Source organism: Pseudophryne corroboree, chromosome 3, assembly GCF_028390025.1.
Source record: "Pseudophryne corroboree isolate aPseCor3 chromosome 3, aPseCor3.hap2, whole genome shotgun sequence".
Taxonomy (NCBI): Eukaryota; Metazoa; Chordata; class Amphibia; order Anura; family Myobatrachidae; genus Pseudophryne; species Pseudophryne corroboree.
Window position 1 is genome coordinate 765,204,937 of NC_086446.1, and position 17,552 is coordinate 765,222,488.

Genomic DNA, 17,552 nt, shown 5'->3' on the forward strand with positions numbered 1-17,552 from the left:
GGGGGGGGGAGCGCTAAAACGACCAGGGCTCCTGACAGCCTCAGCATACCGCCTCCTCAGGTCCTGGTGCCCATAGGCAGCTGCCTAAAGCTGCCTAATGGAAGTGCCGGCCCTGGGTAGGCTCTCCTCCACCTCTAGGGATCAGGTTCCAGACTCTATATTAGTGCACTAGAATTATGCATTGTACTTATGTTACATTATACTTCACAAGAATATGGTTTATTATATATTTATTTACCAAGGGGCACAGAACATGTACTCTGTAATTGTTAGCCAAATCTCTGAGGTGGCTGGCCACGCCCCAGTGGAGAATGGCCACACCCTTAAGCATACAACAACACCCCCTGGGAGGACATTGACATTCATGCCCCAGTCCGACACTGGTCAGCAGCCTGTACCGTCTGCCAGGCAGGACTCCCAGGACAGGTCTGACAGTCAGCCCGGTAGCAGTTCCACTCAACTCCCCTTCCCTATTCCAAGCACGGGGACGCGCACCACACTGGAGAAGGGAACGCTGCGATAGTTTTCACCTACTTGCCCTCTTACCGCAATCTGCCTTGTCCTTTCCCCGCGGGCTGTAGAGTCCGGCAGGCGGCGGCTTATACCCGATCCTTACATGGAAGGAGGCGGCAGGGACACCGGTAAGTATCCGGGGAGATGGGTCCCGGAAGATAACATTGTCGCCGTGTTACATTGTCACCACCCTGCGGCGCCTCTGCCTCTGCACCTGGCCGTGCCTAGCCCAGCCCAGCAGCAGCGCTTCTATCCGGCCACCGCTGCACATGCCAGTGCGTGGGTAGGGATGGAGAAGGGGCAGCGGGCGTGTTAGAACCCCTACCAGCTTAGGGTGTTATTATATATACCGGGGAGGGGGTGCGGGAATAAAAGACCCTGCCCTCTGGTTGAAGTTTATTTTTCTTCTCTGTTTTATAAAATGATTATTAGAACCAAAGTGGTCACCGGGGAGTAACCATAGGGTTGGTTAACCATAGGGGCTGATCACACAGCTGGCTGCACACCTTCTCCTGCCATTACCCGACCGTGATGTCTTCTCCCTGCACCTGCCCAACTTTCTCATCACAGCAGCTAACTCCTCTCCCCAGACTGCGTCAGACATTGCTGTGTATATGGTAGTGGCAGGGTGTGTGTGTGTGTGTGTGTGTGTGTGTGTGTGTGTGTGTGTGTTTTATAGAGTGGTATTGCACTAATTGTGTCAGACATTGCTGTGTATATGGTAGTGGCAGGGTGTGTGTGTGTGTGTCAGTGCCTTAACTATGTGTGTGCGAAGGGGGCATTGCCCACAGCGCAGTTGCGCTGTGGGCGCACCATTCGCACCCACACTGATTAACCTCCACCAATTGCTGCTCTGCCCGCTGTAGTGTATAGTATATTAGTAGCGCTGTGCCCGGCTCCTTCCCTGCCAGAGCCAGCGCTGCTAATATAGATAACAGGCACAGCAGCCAGCACTGGACAACCTGTGTCATGAGTGTCTCCTCCGTGTGCTGGGCTCTGCTCCGACCCCCCTCCTCCTGCTCTCCTGCACTGTACACTGGCTTCCATGTACAGGACGGCTGCTGCTGCTGCTGCTGCTGCTGCTGCTGCTGCTGCTGCTGCTTATCACAACAAGTGAAGTCTCCCTCCGTCCCTCCCATGGTAAGATACGAGGCTGAAGTTAGCTTCTTATTCGGCTCCAGCTTCTTATTCACTTCTTATTCGGCTCCAGCTTCTTATTCACTTCTTATTCGGCTCCAGCTTCTTATTCAGAAATTATTATATTAAAATAAATTAAATAAGGATAGATCACTAAGTTAACATTGCATAAACTTCAAATAGTGTCCCTTACACCAATTTACATGACATTTTGCAATAAACAAAAATGATTTAGGCATGAAAATGGTGGTAAAGCGGGCACAGACACCAGATTTCATCATTTTGAATAAGAAGCTGTAGCTGTGCAAGGGTTAAACAGCGTTGGTCAAAAGATTTGACACTTGAAACTCACAGAGGGTGGTCACTTACATATCACCCACTTGCAATTTGCCTTGACCAACAAGCATTTGGGCATGAAAATGGTGGTAAAGCGGGCACAGACACCAGATTTCATCATTTTGAATAAGAAGCTGTAGCTGTGCAAGGGTTAAACAGCGTTGGTCAAAAGATTTGACACTTGAAACTCACACAGGGTGGTCACTTACATATCACCCACTTGCAGTTTGTCTTGACCAACAAGCATTTGGGCATGAAAATGGTGGTAAAGCGGGCACAGGCACCAGATTTCATCATTTTGAATAAGAAGCTGTAGCTGTGCAAGGGTTAAACAGCGTTGGTCAAAATATTTGACACTTGAAACTCACACAGGGTAGTCACTTACATATCACCCACTTGCAGTTTGTCTTGACCAACAAGCATTTGGGCATGAAAATGGTGGTAAAGCGGGCACAGACACCAGATTTCATCATTTTGAATAAGAAGCTGTAGCTGTGCAAGGGTTAAACAGCGTTGGTCAAAATATTTGACACTTGAAACTCACACAGGGTGGTCACTTACATATCACCCACTTGCAGTTTGTCTTGACCAACAAGCATTTGGGCATGAAAATGGTGGTAAAGCGGGCACAGGCACCAGATTTCATCATTTTGAATAAGAAGCTGTAGCTGTGCAAGGGTTAAACAGCGTTGGTCAAAATATTTGACACTTGAAACTCACACAGGGTAGTCACTTACATATCACCCACTTGCAGTTTGTCTTGACCAACAAGCATTTGGGCATGAAAATGGTGGCAAGGTGGGCACAGACACCAGATTTCATCATTTTGAATAAGAAGCTGTAGCTGTGCAAGGGTTAAACAGCGTTGGTCAAAATATTTGACACTTGAAACTCACACAGGGTGGTCACTTACATATCACCCACTTGCAGTTTGTCTTGACCAACAAGCATTTGGGCATGAAAATGGTGGTAAAGCGGGCACAGGCACCAGATTTCATCATTTTGAATAAGAAGCTGTAGCTGTGCAAGGGTTAAACAGCGTTGGTCAACAGATTTGATACTTGAAACTCACAGAGGGTGGTCACTTACATATCACCCACTTGCAATTTGCCTTGACCAACAAGCATTTGGGCATGAAAATGGTGGTAAAGCGGGCACAGGCACCAGATTTCATCATTTTGAATAAGAAGCTGTAGCTGTGCAAGGGTTAAACAGCGTTGGTCAACAGATTTGACACTTGAAACTCACACAGGGTGGTCACTTACATATCACCCACTTGCAATTTGCCTTGACCAACAAGCATTTGGGCATGAAAATGGTGGTAAAGCGGGCACAGGCACCAGATTTCATCATTTTGAATAAGAAGCTGTAGCTGTGCAAGGGTTAAACAGCGTTGGTCAACAGATTTGACACTTGAAACTCACACAGGGTGGTCACTTACATATCACCCACTTGCAGTTTGTCTTGACCAACAAGCATTTGGGCATGAAAATGGTGGCAAGGCGGGCACAGACACCAGATTTCATCATTTTGAATAAGAAGCTGTAGCTGTGCAAGGGTTAAACAGCGTTGGTCAACAGATTTGACACTTGAAACTCACAGAGGGTGGTCACTTACATATCACCCACTTGCAATTTGCCTTGACCAACAAGCATTTGGGCATGAAAATGGTGGTAAAGCGGGCACAGACACCAGATTTCATCATTTTGAATAAGAAGCTGTAGCTGTGCAAGGGTTAAACAGCGTTGGTCAAAATATTTGACACTTGAAACTCACACAGGGTGGTCACTTACATATCACACACTTGCAATTTGCCTTGACCAACAGGCATTTGGGCATGAAAATGGTGGTAAAGCGGGCACAGACACCAGATTTCATCATTTTGAATAAGAAGCTGTAGTTGTGCAAGGGTTAAACAGCATTGGTCAAAAGATTTGACACTTGAAACTCACACAGGGTGGTCACTTACATATCACCCACTTGCAGTTTGTCTTGACCAACAAGCATTTGGGCATGAAAATGGTGGTAAAGCGGGCACAGACACCAGATTTCATCATTTTGAATAAGAAGCTGTAGTTGTGCAAGGGTTAAACAGCGTTGGTCAAAAGATTTGACACTTGAACCTCACACAGGGTGGTCACTTACATATCACCCACTTGCAGTTTGTCTTGACCAACAAGCATTTGGGCATGAAAATGGTGGTAAAGCGGGCACAGACACCAGATTTCATCATTTTGAATAAGAAGCTGTAGTTGTGCAAGGGTTAAACAGCGTTGGTCAAAATATTTGACACTTGAAACTCACACAGGGTAGTCACTTACATATCACACACTTGCAATTTGCCTTGACCAACAGGCATTTGGGCATGAAAATGGTGGTAAAGCGGGCACAGACACCAGATTTCATCATTTTGAATAAGAAGCTGTAGTTGTGCAAGGGTTAAACAGCGTTGGTCAAAAGATTTGACACTTGAACCTCACACAGGGTGGTCACTTACATATCACCCACTTGCAGTTTGTCTTGACCAACAAGCATTTGGGCATGAAAATGGTGGTAAAGCGGGCACAGACACCAGATTTCATCATTTTGAATAAGAAGCCGTAGCTGTGCAAGGGTTAAACAGCGTTGGTCAAAAGATTTGACACTTGAAACTCACACAGGGTGGTCACTTACATATCACCCACTTGCAGTTTGTCTTGACCAACAAGCATTTGGGCATGAAAATGGTGGTAAAGCGGGCACAGACACCAGATTTCATCATTTTGAATAAGAAGCTGTAGTTGTGCAAGGGTTAAATAGTGTTGGTCAAAAGATTTGACACTTGAAACTCACACAGGGTGGTCACTTACATATCACCCACCTGCAATTTTCCTTGACCAACAAGCATTTGGGCATGAAAATGGTGGCAAGACGGGCACAGACACCAGATTTCATCATTTTGAATAAGAAGCTGTAACTGTGCAAGGGTTAAACAGTGTTGGTCAACAGATTTGATACTTGAAACTCACAGAGGGTGGTCACTTACATATCACCCACTTGCAATTTGCCTTGACCAACAAGCATTTGGGCATGAAAATGGTGGTAAAGCGGGCACAGACTCCAGATTTCATCATTTTGAATAAGAAGCTGTAGCTGTGCAAGGGTTAAACAGCGTTGGTCAACAGATTTGACACTTGAAACTCACACAGGGTGGTCACTTACATATCACCCACTTGCAGTTTGTCTTGACCAACAAGCATTTGGGCATGAAAATGGTGGCAAGGCGGGCACAGACACCAGATTTCATCATTTTGAATAAGAAGCTGTAACTGTGCAAGGGTTAAACAGCGTTGGTCAACAGATTTGATACTTGAAACTCACAGAGGGTGGTCACTTACATATCACCCACTTGCAATTTGCCTTGACCAACAAGCATTTGGGCATGAAAATGGTGGTAAAGCGGGCACAGACACCAGATTTCATCATTTTGAATAAGAAGCTGTAGCTGTGCAAGGGTTAAACAGCGTTGGTCAAAATATTTGACACTTGAAACTCACACAGGGTAGTCACTTACATATCACACACTTGCAATTTGCCTTGACCAACAGGCATTTGGGCATGAAAATGGTGGTAAAGCGGGCACAGACACCAGATTTCATCATTTTGAATAAGAAGCTGTAGTTGTGCAAGGGTTAAACAGCATTGGTCAAAAGATTTGACACTTGAAACTCACACAGGGTGGTCACTTACATATCACCCACTTGCAGTTTGTCTTGACCAACAAGCATTTGGGCATGAAAATGGTGGTAAAGCGGGCACAGACACCAGATTTCATCATTTTGAATAAGAAGCTGTAGTTGTGCAAGGGTTAAACAGCGTTGGTCAAAAGATTTGACACTTGAACCTCACACAGGGTGGTCACTTACATATCACCCACTTGCAGTTTGTCTTGACCAACAAGCATTTGGGCATGAAAATGGTGGTAAAGCGGGCACAGACACCAGATTTCATCATTTTGAATAAGAAGCTGTAGTTGTGCAAGGGTTAAACAGCGTTGGTCAAAATATTTGACACTTGAAACTCACACAGGGTAGTCACTTACATATCACACACTTGCAATTTGCCTTGACCAACAGGCATTTGGGCATGAAAATGGTGGTAAAGCGGGCACAGACACCAGATTTTATCATTTTGAATAAGAAGCTGTAGTTGTGCAAGGGTTAAACAGCATTGGTCAAAAGATTTGACACTTGAAACTCACACAGGGTGGTCACTTACATATCACCCACTTGCAGTTTGTCTTGACCAACAAGCATTTGGGCATGAAAATGGTGGTAAAGCGGGCACAGACACCAGATTTCATCATTTTGAATAAGAAGCTGTAGTTGTGCAAGGGTTAAACAGCGTTGGTCAAAAGATTTGACACTTGAACCTCACACAGGGTGGTCACTTACATATCACCCACTTGCAGTTTGTCTTGACCAACAAGCATTTGGGCATGAAAATGGTGGTAAAGCGGGCACAGACACCAGATTTCATCATTTTGAATAAGAAGCTGTAGTTGTGCAAGGGTTAAACAGCGTTGGTCAAAAGATTTGACACTTGAAACTCACACAGGGTGGTCACTTACATATCACCCACTTGCAGTTTGTCTTGACCAACAAGCATTTGGGCATGAAAATGGTGGTAAAGCGGGCACAGACACCAGATTTCATCATTTTGAATAAGAAGCTGTAGCTGTGCAAGGTTTAAATAGCGTTGGTCAAAAGATTTGACAATTGAAACTCACACAGGGTGGTCACTTACATATCACCCACTTGCAGTTTGTCTTGACCAACAAGCATTTGGGCATGAAAATGGTGGTAAAGCGGGCACAGACACCAGATTTCATCATTTTGAATAAGAAGCTGTAGCTGTGCAAGGGTTAAACAGCGTTGGTCAAAAGATTTGACACTTGAACCTCACACAGGGTGGTCACTTACATATCACCCACTTGCAGTTTGTCTTGACCAACAAGCAGTTGGGCATGAAAATGGTGGTAAAGCGGGCACAAACACCAGATTTCATCATTTTGAATAAGAAGCTGTAGTTGTGCATAGTGAAGTGCACCGGACATTTTTCGGGTTTTGTGTTATGGCTTTGAATTTGGTTCCGCGGCCGTGTTTTAGATTCGGACGCGTTTTGGCAAAACCTCCCTGAAATTTTTTTGTCGGATTCGGGTGTGTTTTGGATTCAGGTTTTTTTTTTTACAAAAAAACCCCTGAAAAACAGCTGAAATCATTCACTCATTTCCAGTCTATTCTGAACACCTCACACCTCACAATATTATTTTTAGTCCTAAAATTTGCACCAAGGTCGCTGGATGACTAAGCTAAGCGACCCAAGTGGCCGACACAAACACCTGGCCCATCTAGGAGTGGCACTGCAGTGTCAGACAGGATGGCAGATTAAAAAAATTGTCCCCAAACAGCACATGATGCAAAGAAAAAAAGAGGTGCACCAAGGTCGCTGGATGGCTAAGCTAAGCGACCCAAGTGGCCGACAGAAACACCTGTCCCATATAGGAGTGGCACTGCAGTTTTCTAGCGAGAGGATGAGTGCTTCCATCCTCATGTGAAGTTGAACCACTAGCCATGAACATAGGCCAGGCCCTCAGCCGTTCCTTGCCACTCCGTGTCGTAAATGGCACATTGGCAAGTTTACGCTTCTCCTCAGACGATTTTGATTTAGATTTTTGGGTCATTTTACTGAACTTTATTTTTTTGGATGTTACATGCTCTCTACTATGACATTGGTCATCGGCCTTGGCAGACGATGCTGATGGCATTTCATCGTCTCGGCCATGACTAGTGGCAGCAGCTTCAGCACGAGGTAGAAGTGGATCTTGATCTTTCCCTATTTTACCCTCCACATTTTTGTTCTCCAATTTTTAATGTGTGGAATTATATGCCAGTAATATATCAATAGCAATGGCCTACTACTATATATACTGCGCACAAAAACTTAAATGCACCACAGGTATGGATGGCTAGTATACTTGACGACACAGAGGTAGGTAGAGCAGTGGCCTACTGTACCGTACTGCTATATATTATATACTGGTGGTCAGCAAAATTATGCACTGTCCTACTACTAATATATATACTGCGCACAAAAACTTAAATGTACCACAGGTATGGATGGCTAGTATACTTGACGACACAGAGGTAGCTAGAGCAGTGGCCTATTGTACCGTACTGCTATATATTATATACTGGTGGTTAGCAAAATTATGCACTGCCCTACTACTATATATATACTGCGCACAAAAACTTAAATGCACCACAGGTATGGATGGATAGTATACTTGACGACACAGAGGTAGGTAGAGCAGTGGCCTACTGTACCGTACTGCTATATATTATATACTGGTGGTCAGCAAAATGATGCACTGTCCTACTACTATATATATATACTGCGCACAAAAACTTAAATGCACCACAGGTATGGATGGATAGTATACTTGACGACACAGAGGTAGGTAGAGCAGTGGCCTACTGTACCGTACTGCTATATATTATATACTGGTGGTCAGCAAAATGATGCACTGTCCTACTACTATATATATACTGCGCACAAAAACTTAAATGCACCACAGGTATGGATGGATAGTATACTTGACGACACAGAGGTAGGTAGAGCAGTGGCCTACTGTACCGTACCGCTATTATATACTGGTGGTCAGCAAAATGATGCACTGTACTCCTATATACTACAATGCAACACAGATATGGAGCGTTTTTCAGGCAGAGAACATATAATACTGGTGGTCACTGGTCAGCAAAACTCTGCACTGTCCTCCTCCTATATAATACTGGTGGTCCCCAGTCCCCACAATAAAGCACACTGAGCACAGATATTTGCATCACACTGAGCACAGATATGGAGCGTTTTTCAGGCAGAGAACGTATAATACTGGTGGTCACTGGTCAGCAAAACTCTGCACTGTCCTCCTCCTATATAATACTGGTGGTCCCCAGTCCCCACAATGCAGCACACTGAGCACAGATATGGAGCGTTTTTCAGGCAGAGAACGTAGATATTTGCAGCACACTGAGCACAGATATTTGCAGCTCACTGAGCACAGATATTTGCAGCACACTGAGCACAGATATTTGCAGCACACTGAACAAACTGAGAGAACGCCAGCCACGTCCTCTCCCTATCATCTCCAATGCACGAGTGAAAATGGCGGCGACGCGCGGCTCCTTATATAGAATATGAATCTCGCGAGGATCCGACAGCGGGATGATGACGTTCGGGCGCGCTCGGGTTAACCGAGCAAGGCGGGAGGATCCGAGTTTGCCTCGGAACCGTGTAAAATGGGTGAAGTTCGGGGGGCTTCGGATTCCGAGGAACCGAACCCGCTCATCACTATGCAGAACTACAGCTTCTTATTCAAAATGATGAAATCTGGTGTCTGTGCCCGCTTTACCACCATTTTCATGCCCAAATGCTTGTTGGCCAAGACAAACTGCAAGTGGGTGAATATGTAAGTGACCACCCTGTGTGAGTTTCAAGTGTCAAATCTTTTGACCAATGCTGTTTAACCCTTGCTCAACTACAACTTCTTATTCAAAATGATGAAATCTGGTGTTTGTGCCCGCTTTACCACCATTTTCATGCCCAAATGCTTGTTGGTCAAGACAAACTGCAAGTGGGTGATATGTAAGTGACCACCCTGTGTGAGGTTCAAGTGTCAAATCTTTTGACCAACGCTGTTTAACCCTTGCACAGCTACAGCTTCTTATTCAAAATGATGAAATCTGGTATCTGTGCCCGCTTTACCACTATTTTCATGCCCAAATGCTTGTTGGTCAAGGCAAATTGCAAGTGGGTGATATGTAAGTGACCACCCTCTGTGAGTTTCAAGTGTCAAATCTTTTGACCAACGCTGTTTAACCCTTGCACAACTACAACTTCTTATTCAAAATGATGAAATCTGGTGTCTGTGCCCGCCTTGCCACCATTTTCATGCCCAAATGCTTGTTGGTCAAGGCAAATTGCAAGTGGGTGATATGTAAGTGACCACCCTCTGTGAGTTTCAAGTGTCAAATCTTTTGACCAACGCTGTTTAACCCTTGCACAGCTACAGCTTCTTATTCAAAATGATGAAATCTGGTGCCTGTGCCCGCTTTACCACCATTTTCATGCCTAAATCATTTTTGTTTATTGCAAAATGTCATGTAAATTGGTGTAAGGGACACTATTTGAAGTTTATGCAATGTTAACTTAGTGATCTATCCTTATTTAATTTATTTTAATATAATAATTTCTGAATAAGAAGCTGGAGCCGAATAAGAAGTGAATAAGAAGCTGGAGCCGAATAAGAAGTGAATAAGAAGCTGGAGCCGAATAAGAAGTGAATAAGAAGCTGGCCGAATAAGAAGCTAACTTCAGCCTCGTTGGTAAGATTAGGTTTTTGTATATAAGGGCACTATCTTTCAGAGCCATCTGAAGTGCAAAATTATGCTAATTTTGTCTGTGATGCCCCCCCCCAATGAGCATGGACTGTCCAGGAGTTTTAAGACAATGGCTAACAAATGTGATAAGGGGTTTGTTAAATTATTTTAATTAACTGCGCTGTGACTTTAATGCTTCTTACTTGTGAAGCGGTCAGCTTTTGGTCCTCCATGACAGGGGAGTAGTGTTTCCTATTTGATACCTTTATTTGTGACATATGAGAGTGATTTGCTCAGTTTTCCGGGACTTCCGGGTATGGAGGTAACTTCCGGGCAGCACAGGTTAAATAGTCTGGCATTAGGCAGACTAGCCATGCACTGAGGGCGAGGCTACTTGCACAGCACTGCAGGTTGTGCCTCCCCATTGCACCCGTGGCTCCTCCCACTGCATGTCCCGATCACTGCTGACCACAGTGATCGGGCAGCCCACCAGCGTGGCGACTCTGAGTCTGACTGCATTCATGACCGGTGAGGAGAGGTGCCGTCCCCGCTCCGCTGCGCCGGCCTTCTGACAATTTTCATAGCATAGCTCCGGCTGGGCATGGGGATGTGCTGCGCCTGCGTTGAGCACTCCTCTTGCCCAAAGCAGCACAGCACAAGATGCTGCGGACTGAGAAGGGGGGGTTGCTGTCGTTGAGAAGGGCTGCGGCGCCCTGCATGAAATGCCAGTTGCAGGTGAGTTTAAGTGTTATAGGAGGTCTAATCGCCCCCTCCTCCCCCCCTTGTGCAGTGTGTGTAACCCTATGCAGTGCAGTGTGTGTGTGTTGGAGCAGTGCCGTCAGAGCCGTAACTGCCTCTGTGCCAGGTGTGCCGTAACGTGTAAAAAGCGGGATGCTGTCTGCCGTAATGCGTAAAAGGGGGACGCTGTCTGCCGTAATGCGTAAAAAGGGGAAGCTGTCAGCCGTAATGCGTAAAAAGGGGAAGCTGTCTGCCGTAATGCGTAAAAAGGGGAAGCTGTCTGCCGTAATGCGTAAAAAGGGGAAGCTGTCTGCCGTAATGCGTAAAAAGGGGAAGCTGTCTGCCGTAATGCGTAAAAAGGGCACGCTGTCTGCCGTAATGCGTAAAAAGGGGAAGCTGTCTGCCGTAATGCGTAAAAAGGGGAAGCTGTCTGCCGTAATGCGTAAAAAGGGGACGCTGTCTGCCGTAATGCGTAAAAAGGGGAAGCTGTCTGCCGTAATGCGTAAAAAGGGGAAGCTGTCTGCCGTAATGCGTAAAAAGGGGACGCTGGCTGCCGTAATGTGTAAAAAGGGGACGCTGGCTGCCGTAATGTGTAAAAAGGGGACGCTGGCTGCCGTAATGTGTAAAAAGGGGGACTGGCTGCCGTAATGTGTAAAAAGGGGGACTGGCTGCCGTAATGTGTAAAAGGGGCTCTATCTGGTGTAGTTGCGCTACGGTGCAGCGTAATTTGAATAATGGAAACTGCTGTGCACCGTAGTATGAATGTATCAATTTGTGGCCACGCCCCTTCCCATGAAGCCACGCCCTTATATATTTTTACCCTATCTTGCATAGGGGAGGGGGGGCGCCAATGCCATTTCTTGCACACAGCGCTAAAATGCCTAGTTACGGCACTGGTGTGTGTTATAGAGTGGTATTGCACTAATTGTGTCAGACATTGCTGTGTATATGGTTGGTTCTATATCGGAGGGGCTGAAGGGACCTTGTGACGTATTGAGGGGAGGAGCTACGTCACCAGGGGGAGGAGCTACGGGCGAACAGGGTACCCGAAAAGTACCCTCGCGGGCTCGCTTCGCTCGCCACGCTTCGGGCACGGTGGCTCGCTTCGCTCACCACCTAATTACTAAAGGTAATAGTTGGTGGCGTGGATAGTAAAGGAACTATCCCGCTGGCCTAGCTCCTCCCCCTTGCGTCGTAACTCCTCCCCCTTACGGAAAAGGACCCTTAGCCCACTTGATTCTAGCATCTACCCTGTGTATATGGTAGTGGCAGGGTGTGTGTGTTACAGAGTTGTATTGCACTAATTGTGTCTGACATTGCTGTATACTGTATGTGGTATACTGTTGTAGTGGCAGGGGGTATATGCGTTAGAGTTGTATTGCACTAATTGTGTCTGACATTGCTGTGTATGTGGTATATACTGTTGTAGTGGCAGGGGGTATATGCGTTAGAGTAGTACTGCACTAATTGTGTCTGACATTCTATACGTTACGGAGTTTCCTGATTATATTTAAAGAGAAGAGGGTTTGTGGGGAAATGGTGCACTGGATTTCACCTTCCCTAGGTGAATATGATGAAACCGGTATAGATTTAAATTGATCTGTTTTTATAGCAGATTGATATAGTTATTGTGAAACTTGTACAGTATATGGGACCGGTGGTGCTCCCTACAGTTATGTGCGTTTTATTATAGTAGAACAAGAGGAAATAATCTGTTTTTTGTGGGGGCACTCTTAAGTGAAAGTTTTAAATTCAAAGGTAACTTTTTTATTTTTGAGAATTTTTTTTTTTTTCACACGGACTAAAGCCCCATACACGCTAGACAAAAAAGTGAAAGATCTCACTCAGAAGGGCCGATCGGAGCGAGATCTTTTAGTCACGTCCAGTGTGTACACTCAATGTCGTAAACAATGCGTGCTCACGCGCATCGTTAACGTTCCCTCTCTCGTCTGAACATGTACAGATGAGGGAGGTCCTCGTTAACGACAGCAAGTATGGCCGTCCCCCCTTCTGCCGCCGTTCCTTTCCCCGTCTGCATCGGTAAGTATGCACTTGCCGATGCCGTGTCCCCACCGCCGCCAATATATGTGTCGGCGGGAATTGCCTAGTGTGTACTGAACTTAACAAACATTAAACACATAAAATCACAGCATGGTACAGCCAGGATTATGTATATATTAATGAGGTATATCAATTATTCTCTATTAAATTTAATGGTGACTGTATTTGGAAGCCCTCTTTCTTACTGGATACTTCTATCTGGATATCCTGCTTGCTATTATTTTTTATACTCTTAATGGTGTTCTATCAAAAGTCTCTAATACCCCCTTCAGACAGCCTGAACCGGCAGCTCCCAGGGATCGACCCACCTCAGGCGGCCTGCAACCGCTGTCTGCAACCCGGCATATTGACACGGAGGGGCGGCGCTTGGAGATCACATGATCTCCAAGCGCCGCCCATCCACACACACTGAATGGGAAACAGGTTGCATTGACCCGGCTCCTGTTCACACCGCACAGTGAGCCGGGTTGAACACAAGTTTGATTCTGCTCGCTACCCTGGCACCTTTCAGTCCGCACATGAGCGCGCATAACCCGTGTTCATAGGTGGCGGTCTGACAGGGGTATCATACACCTAGGTTACTGATTGCATAGGGACATTTAAACTGTACCAGGTTTCTACTTTTGAAAATCTGCAATATTTGGGCATCGAATTCTCAATGAAAGAACCTTAATTGGTATAGGGGGTATATGTCTCACAGTACCTTAGTGTTCCTTCTAGGCTGTTTCAGCAGGGTACTGCACCCTGCCCATTTTTGAAATGTGAAAAAGCACCCTGCCCTTTTTCAGTGCACCCTGCAGGACCATAAATCGCCCCCTTGTATACAGAATGCAACAGTCAGAGTGCATGTTACAATGTTGTCGTCTACTCAGTAGCGGATCTTGCCACGGGCAAGCAGGACTTTTGCCCGGGGCGCCGCCTTCTGGAGGGTGCCAGGCAAGATCCGCTACTGCTGTGCTGCCCGCTGTATCCCCCTGGTTCCCCTCTGTGAAGGGAACCAGACGCTACGCGTCTAGTTTCCCTTCGTGGAGAGGACCTTTGTTGTGCGGTGCGCGATGATGTCATCGCGCACAGCATTGTGGGACTGACAGATGCTAGGGGTCATAATTGACCTCTAGTGTCTGTCTATGGCAGATCCGAGGAGAGGAGAGGAGCGGCGCCGGCGGAGGTCTGCAGCGGTCGGGAGCGGGGATAGTAAGTATTCGGGTTTTTCTTTCATTTTCAGCGGCGCTACTCTACTGTACAGGGGGCGTAACCAGGGGCGGATTGGGAACTAAAAGCGGCCCTGGAAATATTTGTACTAGTGGCCCCACTTGGGCAACACCAGAGGTGTAAGGTCTAGCCATGGCAGCAGCACCCTCCCCTCAAGACTTTCCAGATAGTGGGCATGTCCAGCATCAAGGGGGAAGTTAAAAGGAAATAAAATTACATATTATGAGCACATTATATGATACACCTTTAGAATTTAGGAAACTATACAATTCTTTAGAAAGATATATTTCTCTGGCTGGGTCCACAGGATTATCCACAGGATAACATTGGGATATTGTCGAGCGACAGCGAAAATGGCACCAACACGGTCACGAGCTTTCTGGCCTCCCAGGATGCATTGGGGCCTCCACTATATAGTCCCGCCCACTGACTCAGTCAGATCAGTTTTTTGCTTGGTGCGGCAGGAAGCCGCATGGTCACAGGGCTGCTGTGAAAGCAGCCTCAAGTTTTCATTACTTTATTTTTATAGACTTACTGTTTTGGTTTGAGCGACTTTTCTTAACAGCGTCTTAAACGTGTATTAGAAAGAGTCGCTCCAACAACTCCCCACCGGGTCGCAACAACGCTTACCTTCGCGGTACAGTGCTGTTTCGACGGGCGTCTGTGTCGGATGTTCTAGCAGGTCCAGCAGACGTTACCAGGCTGTGGCCGGAGCATGGGGAGACAGTGAGTATATGGACTTCCTCTTACTAGAGGGGTCAGGACACAGCTACGCTGATTTGATGGAGACTACAAACAGCGTGTTGATGCGCCGAACATCTCGAGTGTGACAGCGCTACGCTCCGGGGATCATAGGCGCCAGGACTAGGTGAGGCCGCGATCCTGGCAGTTTAAGTCAACAGGGGGTTTCAGACGCTCTCCTGGCCGTCCCTCCTCCGAGTTCATGGCCAGTTCCCGCGGGTCTCTCGTTTCATGAACTGAATGACCTCACTTCCGGCTCAGACGCTACCACGAGGGTACTCGGTCTCAGCTTAGACGCTGCGGTTGTGTACACTGGATATAAACCCGCCCAGACCGAGTCGCAGGCCTTTAGTGTCTCCATGCACGTGGAGTCGCTCAGCGTCCGTGTCCGTTGGTGAGCGTCCGTGTCAGTTATCAGTTACCAGGAGCGGCAGTGTACACCAGTAGCGTCTGAATCCACTCAGCGTCTTTCGAGCGTCTTTGCTTGGATATGGAAGTGTGGTGAGTCTCCCTGTATCCCGCTCCCTGGAGGCAGGGTATACAGTACTAAAAATTCCTTCTACTTCTTAGTGTGCACTGTTAATTTTTAGTACCTATTGTATATGAGACCTGTATATTACTGTGTTTTCTGCATGTTATGTTGAAAAAGAACCAGTTAAACAGAAGTACAATTTTCCTACTTATGTATAAGTTATTATGGAGGTTGTATTCTCATATGACAATGTCTAATGCTTTAACATGTGACTGACTGCTAGTATGTGTGCTGACTTTTCTGTGTAATGTCAGTCCTGTTCTGACCCTCAAATCAGGTGCACTGTGGTCAGATTGATTTCACCTCTATATACTGATTATAGGGTGTGGTTCAGTCACAAAATTGTGTAGTCAATATCAGAAAAAATGTCTGTGAGCGGCAAAAGTGATGAGGAGAATTTGTCAAGCACTCCTACAGCCCTAACATGCTTATCTTGTAAGTCAGGGGTAATTGATATGATTCAATTGGTCACTTATGAGGGTTTGTGTGCAAACTGTTTTGCTTTTCAGCGAAGTAAAAAACAGGAGTTCGTTCAACCTCCAGTAGAGCCACCATGGAATATGTTCGCAAAGACTCTGTCTTCAATAGCGGACAGGTTAGCTCCAGTAGCACCACCTCAAGGGTTAGGTTACACTATGAACCCATACATGCAGCTCCCTTCCTATGGTTTGGTTCCAGTAGCCTCTACAAGCAACCAAGGGGTAGGTAAGACTAAGACAGATACGTCTGTATGGCAGACTACACGAGGATACATCGGATGATGATGCGGAAACAATAGATTCAACTCCGTATGATCAGTCGCAGAGCTTTAGTTCAGATGATTTAGCTGAACTCATTAATGCAGTAAAGGCTGTGCTTTCTCTGGAAGAACCAGCCAAGACAGCGTTAAAAGAAAAGCACCTGTATTCAAACTAACAAAGTCAGTGAAAGCTGAATTTCCAGCGTCAGAGGAGTTGACGGAAATGATGGATGAGTCTTGGGCAGCGCCCGGTAAAAAGTATAAGATTCCTAGGAGATGGGATTCTTATTATCCATTTCCTGCTGGAGATTGTTTGAAGAGAGAAGTTCCTCCAAAAGTAGATGCACATGTTCTGCGACTAGTGCACAAATCTGCTTTGCCACTGTCATCTACCTCTTTGAATGATGTCACAGACAGGAGGGTAGAGAGCCTATTGAAAAATATTTTTTCTCTTGTGGGTGCAGTGGTAAGACCTGCTATGGCTTCGGCCTGGGTAGCAAAGGCAATGGGCGAATGGATAGAGGAACTAGAGAATGACATCCCCTCTCATACTAGGGAGCAAGAGGATCGTCTTTGCCGTTTAAGACAATCTGCCCAGTATTTAGAAGAAGCAGCCATTGATGTAGGCACTGTTGCTTCTAAAGCTTCAGCCCTGGCAGTAGTCGCTCGCAGAGCAGTCTGGCTACGGACCTGGAAGGCAGATGCGGAGTCCAAGAAGGAATTGGAAGCATTGCCTTTCGTGGGTAATATATTATTTGGAAAACCTTTATCGGATATCCTAGAGTCAGAGGCTGAATCGAAGAAGGTCAGATTTCCGGCTACCTACAACCCTAAGTCCAAGGGTTTATAATTTCGCTCATTTCGCTGGCAAAGCAAAGCGAAAGGTAAAGAGGAGCCTAAACAACCCCAGTTTAAATCCAGGGGTAGGAAGCAGTGGGCTAGCAAAAAGCCAGCTTCCAAACCTGAACAAAAGCCCTCAGCCTGAAGAGATGGGCCTCCGCCTGGAGGATTCCAGGGTTGGGGGCCGACTCCTGAAATTTGCACCCACATGGCAACAGTCAACAACAGATGCCTGGGTGCAGAAGGTAGTATCTCAGGGGTATGGGTTCCCATTCAGGAGGCA

General features: G+C 46.3%; 1 protein-coding gene across 1 annotated transcript in view; it reads left to right on the forward strand.

Moving 5' to 3' along the window:
* The first annotated feature begins 376 nt into the window (after nt 1–376).
* The window catches only part of LOC135058241 (C-type lectin domain family 2 member A-like), a 179,482-nt gene continuing 162,306 nt past the window's right edge, over nt 377–17,552 (forward strand). Inside the window, exon 1 of the mRNA XM_063963780.1 lies at nt 377–641. Within this exon, the coding sequence (XP_063819850.1) occupies nt 617–641 (25 nt within the window). The 5' untranslated portion in view covers nt 377–616. The remainder of the gene's footprint in view (nt 642–17,552) is intronic.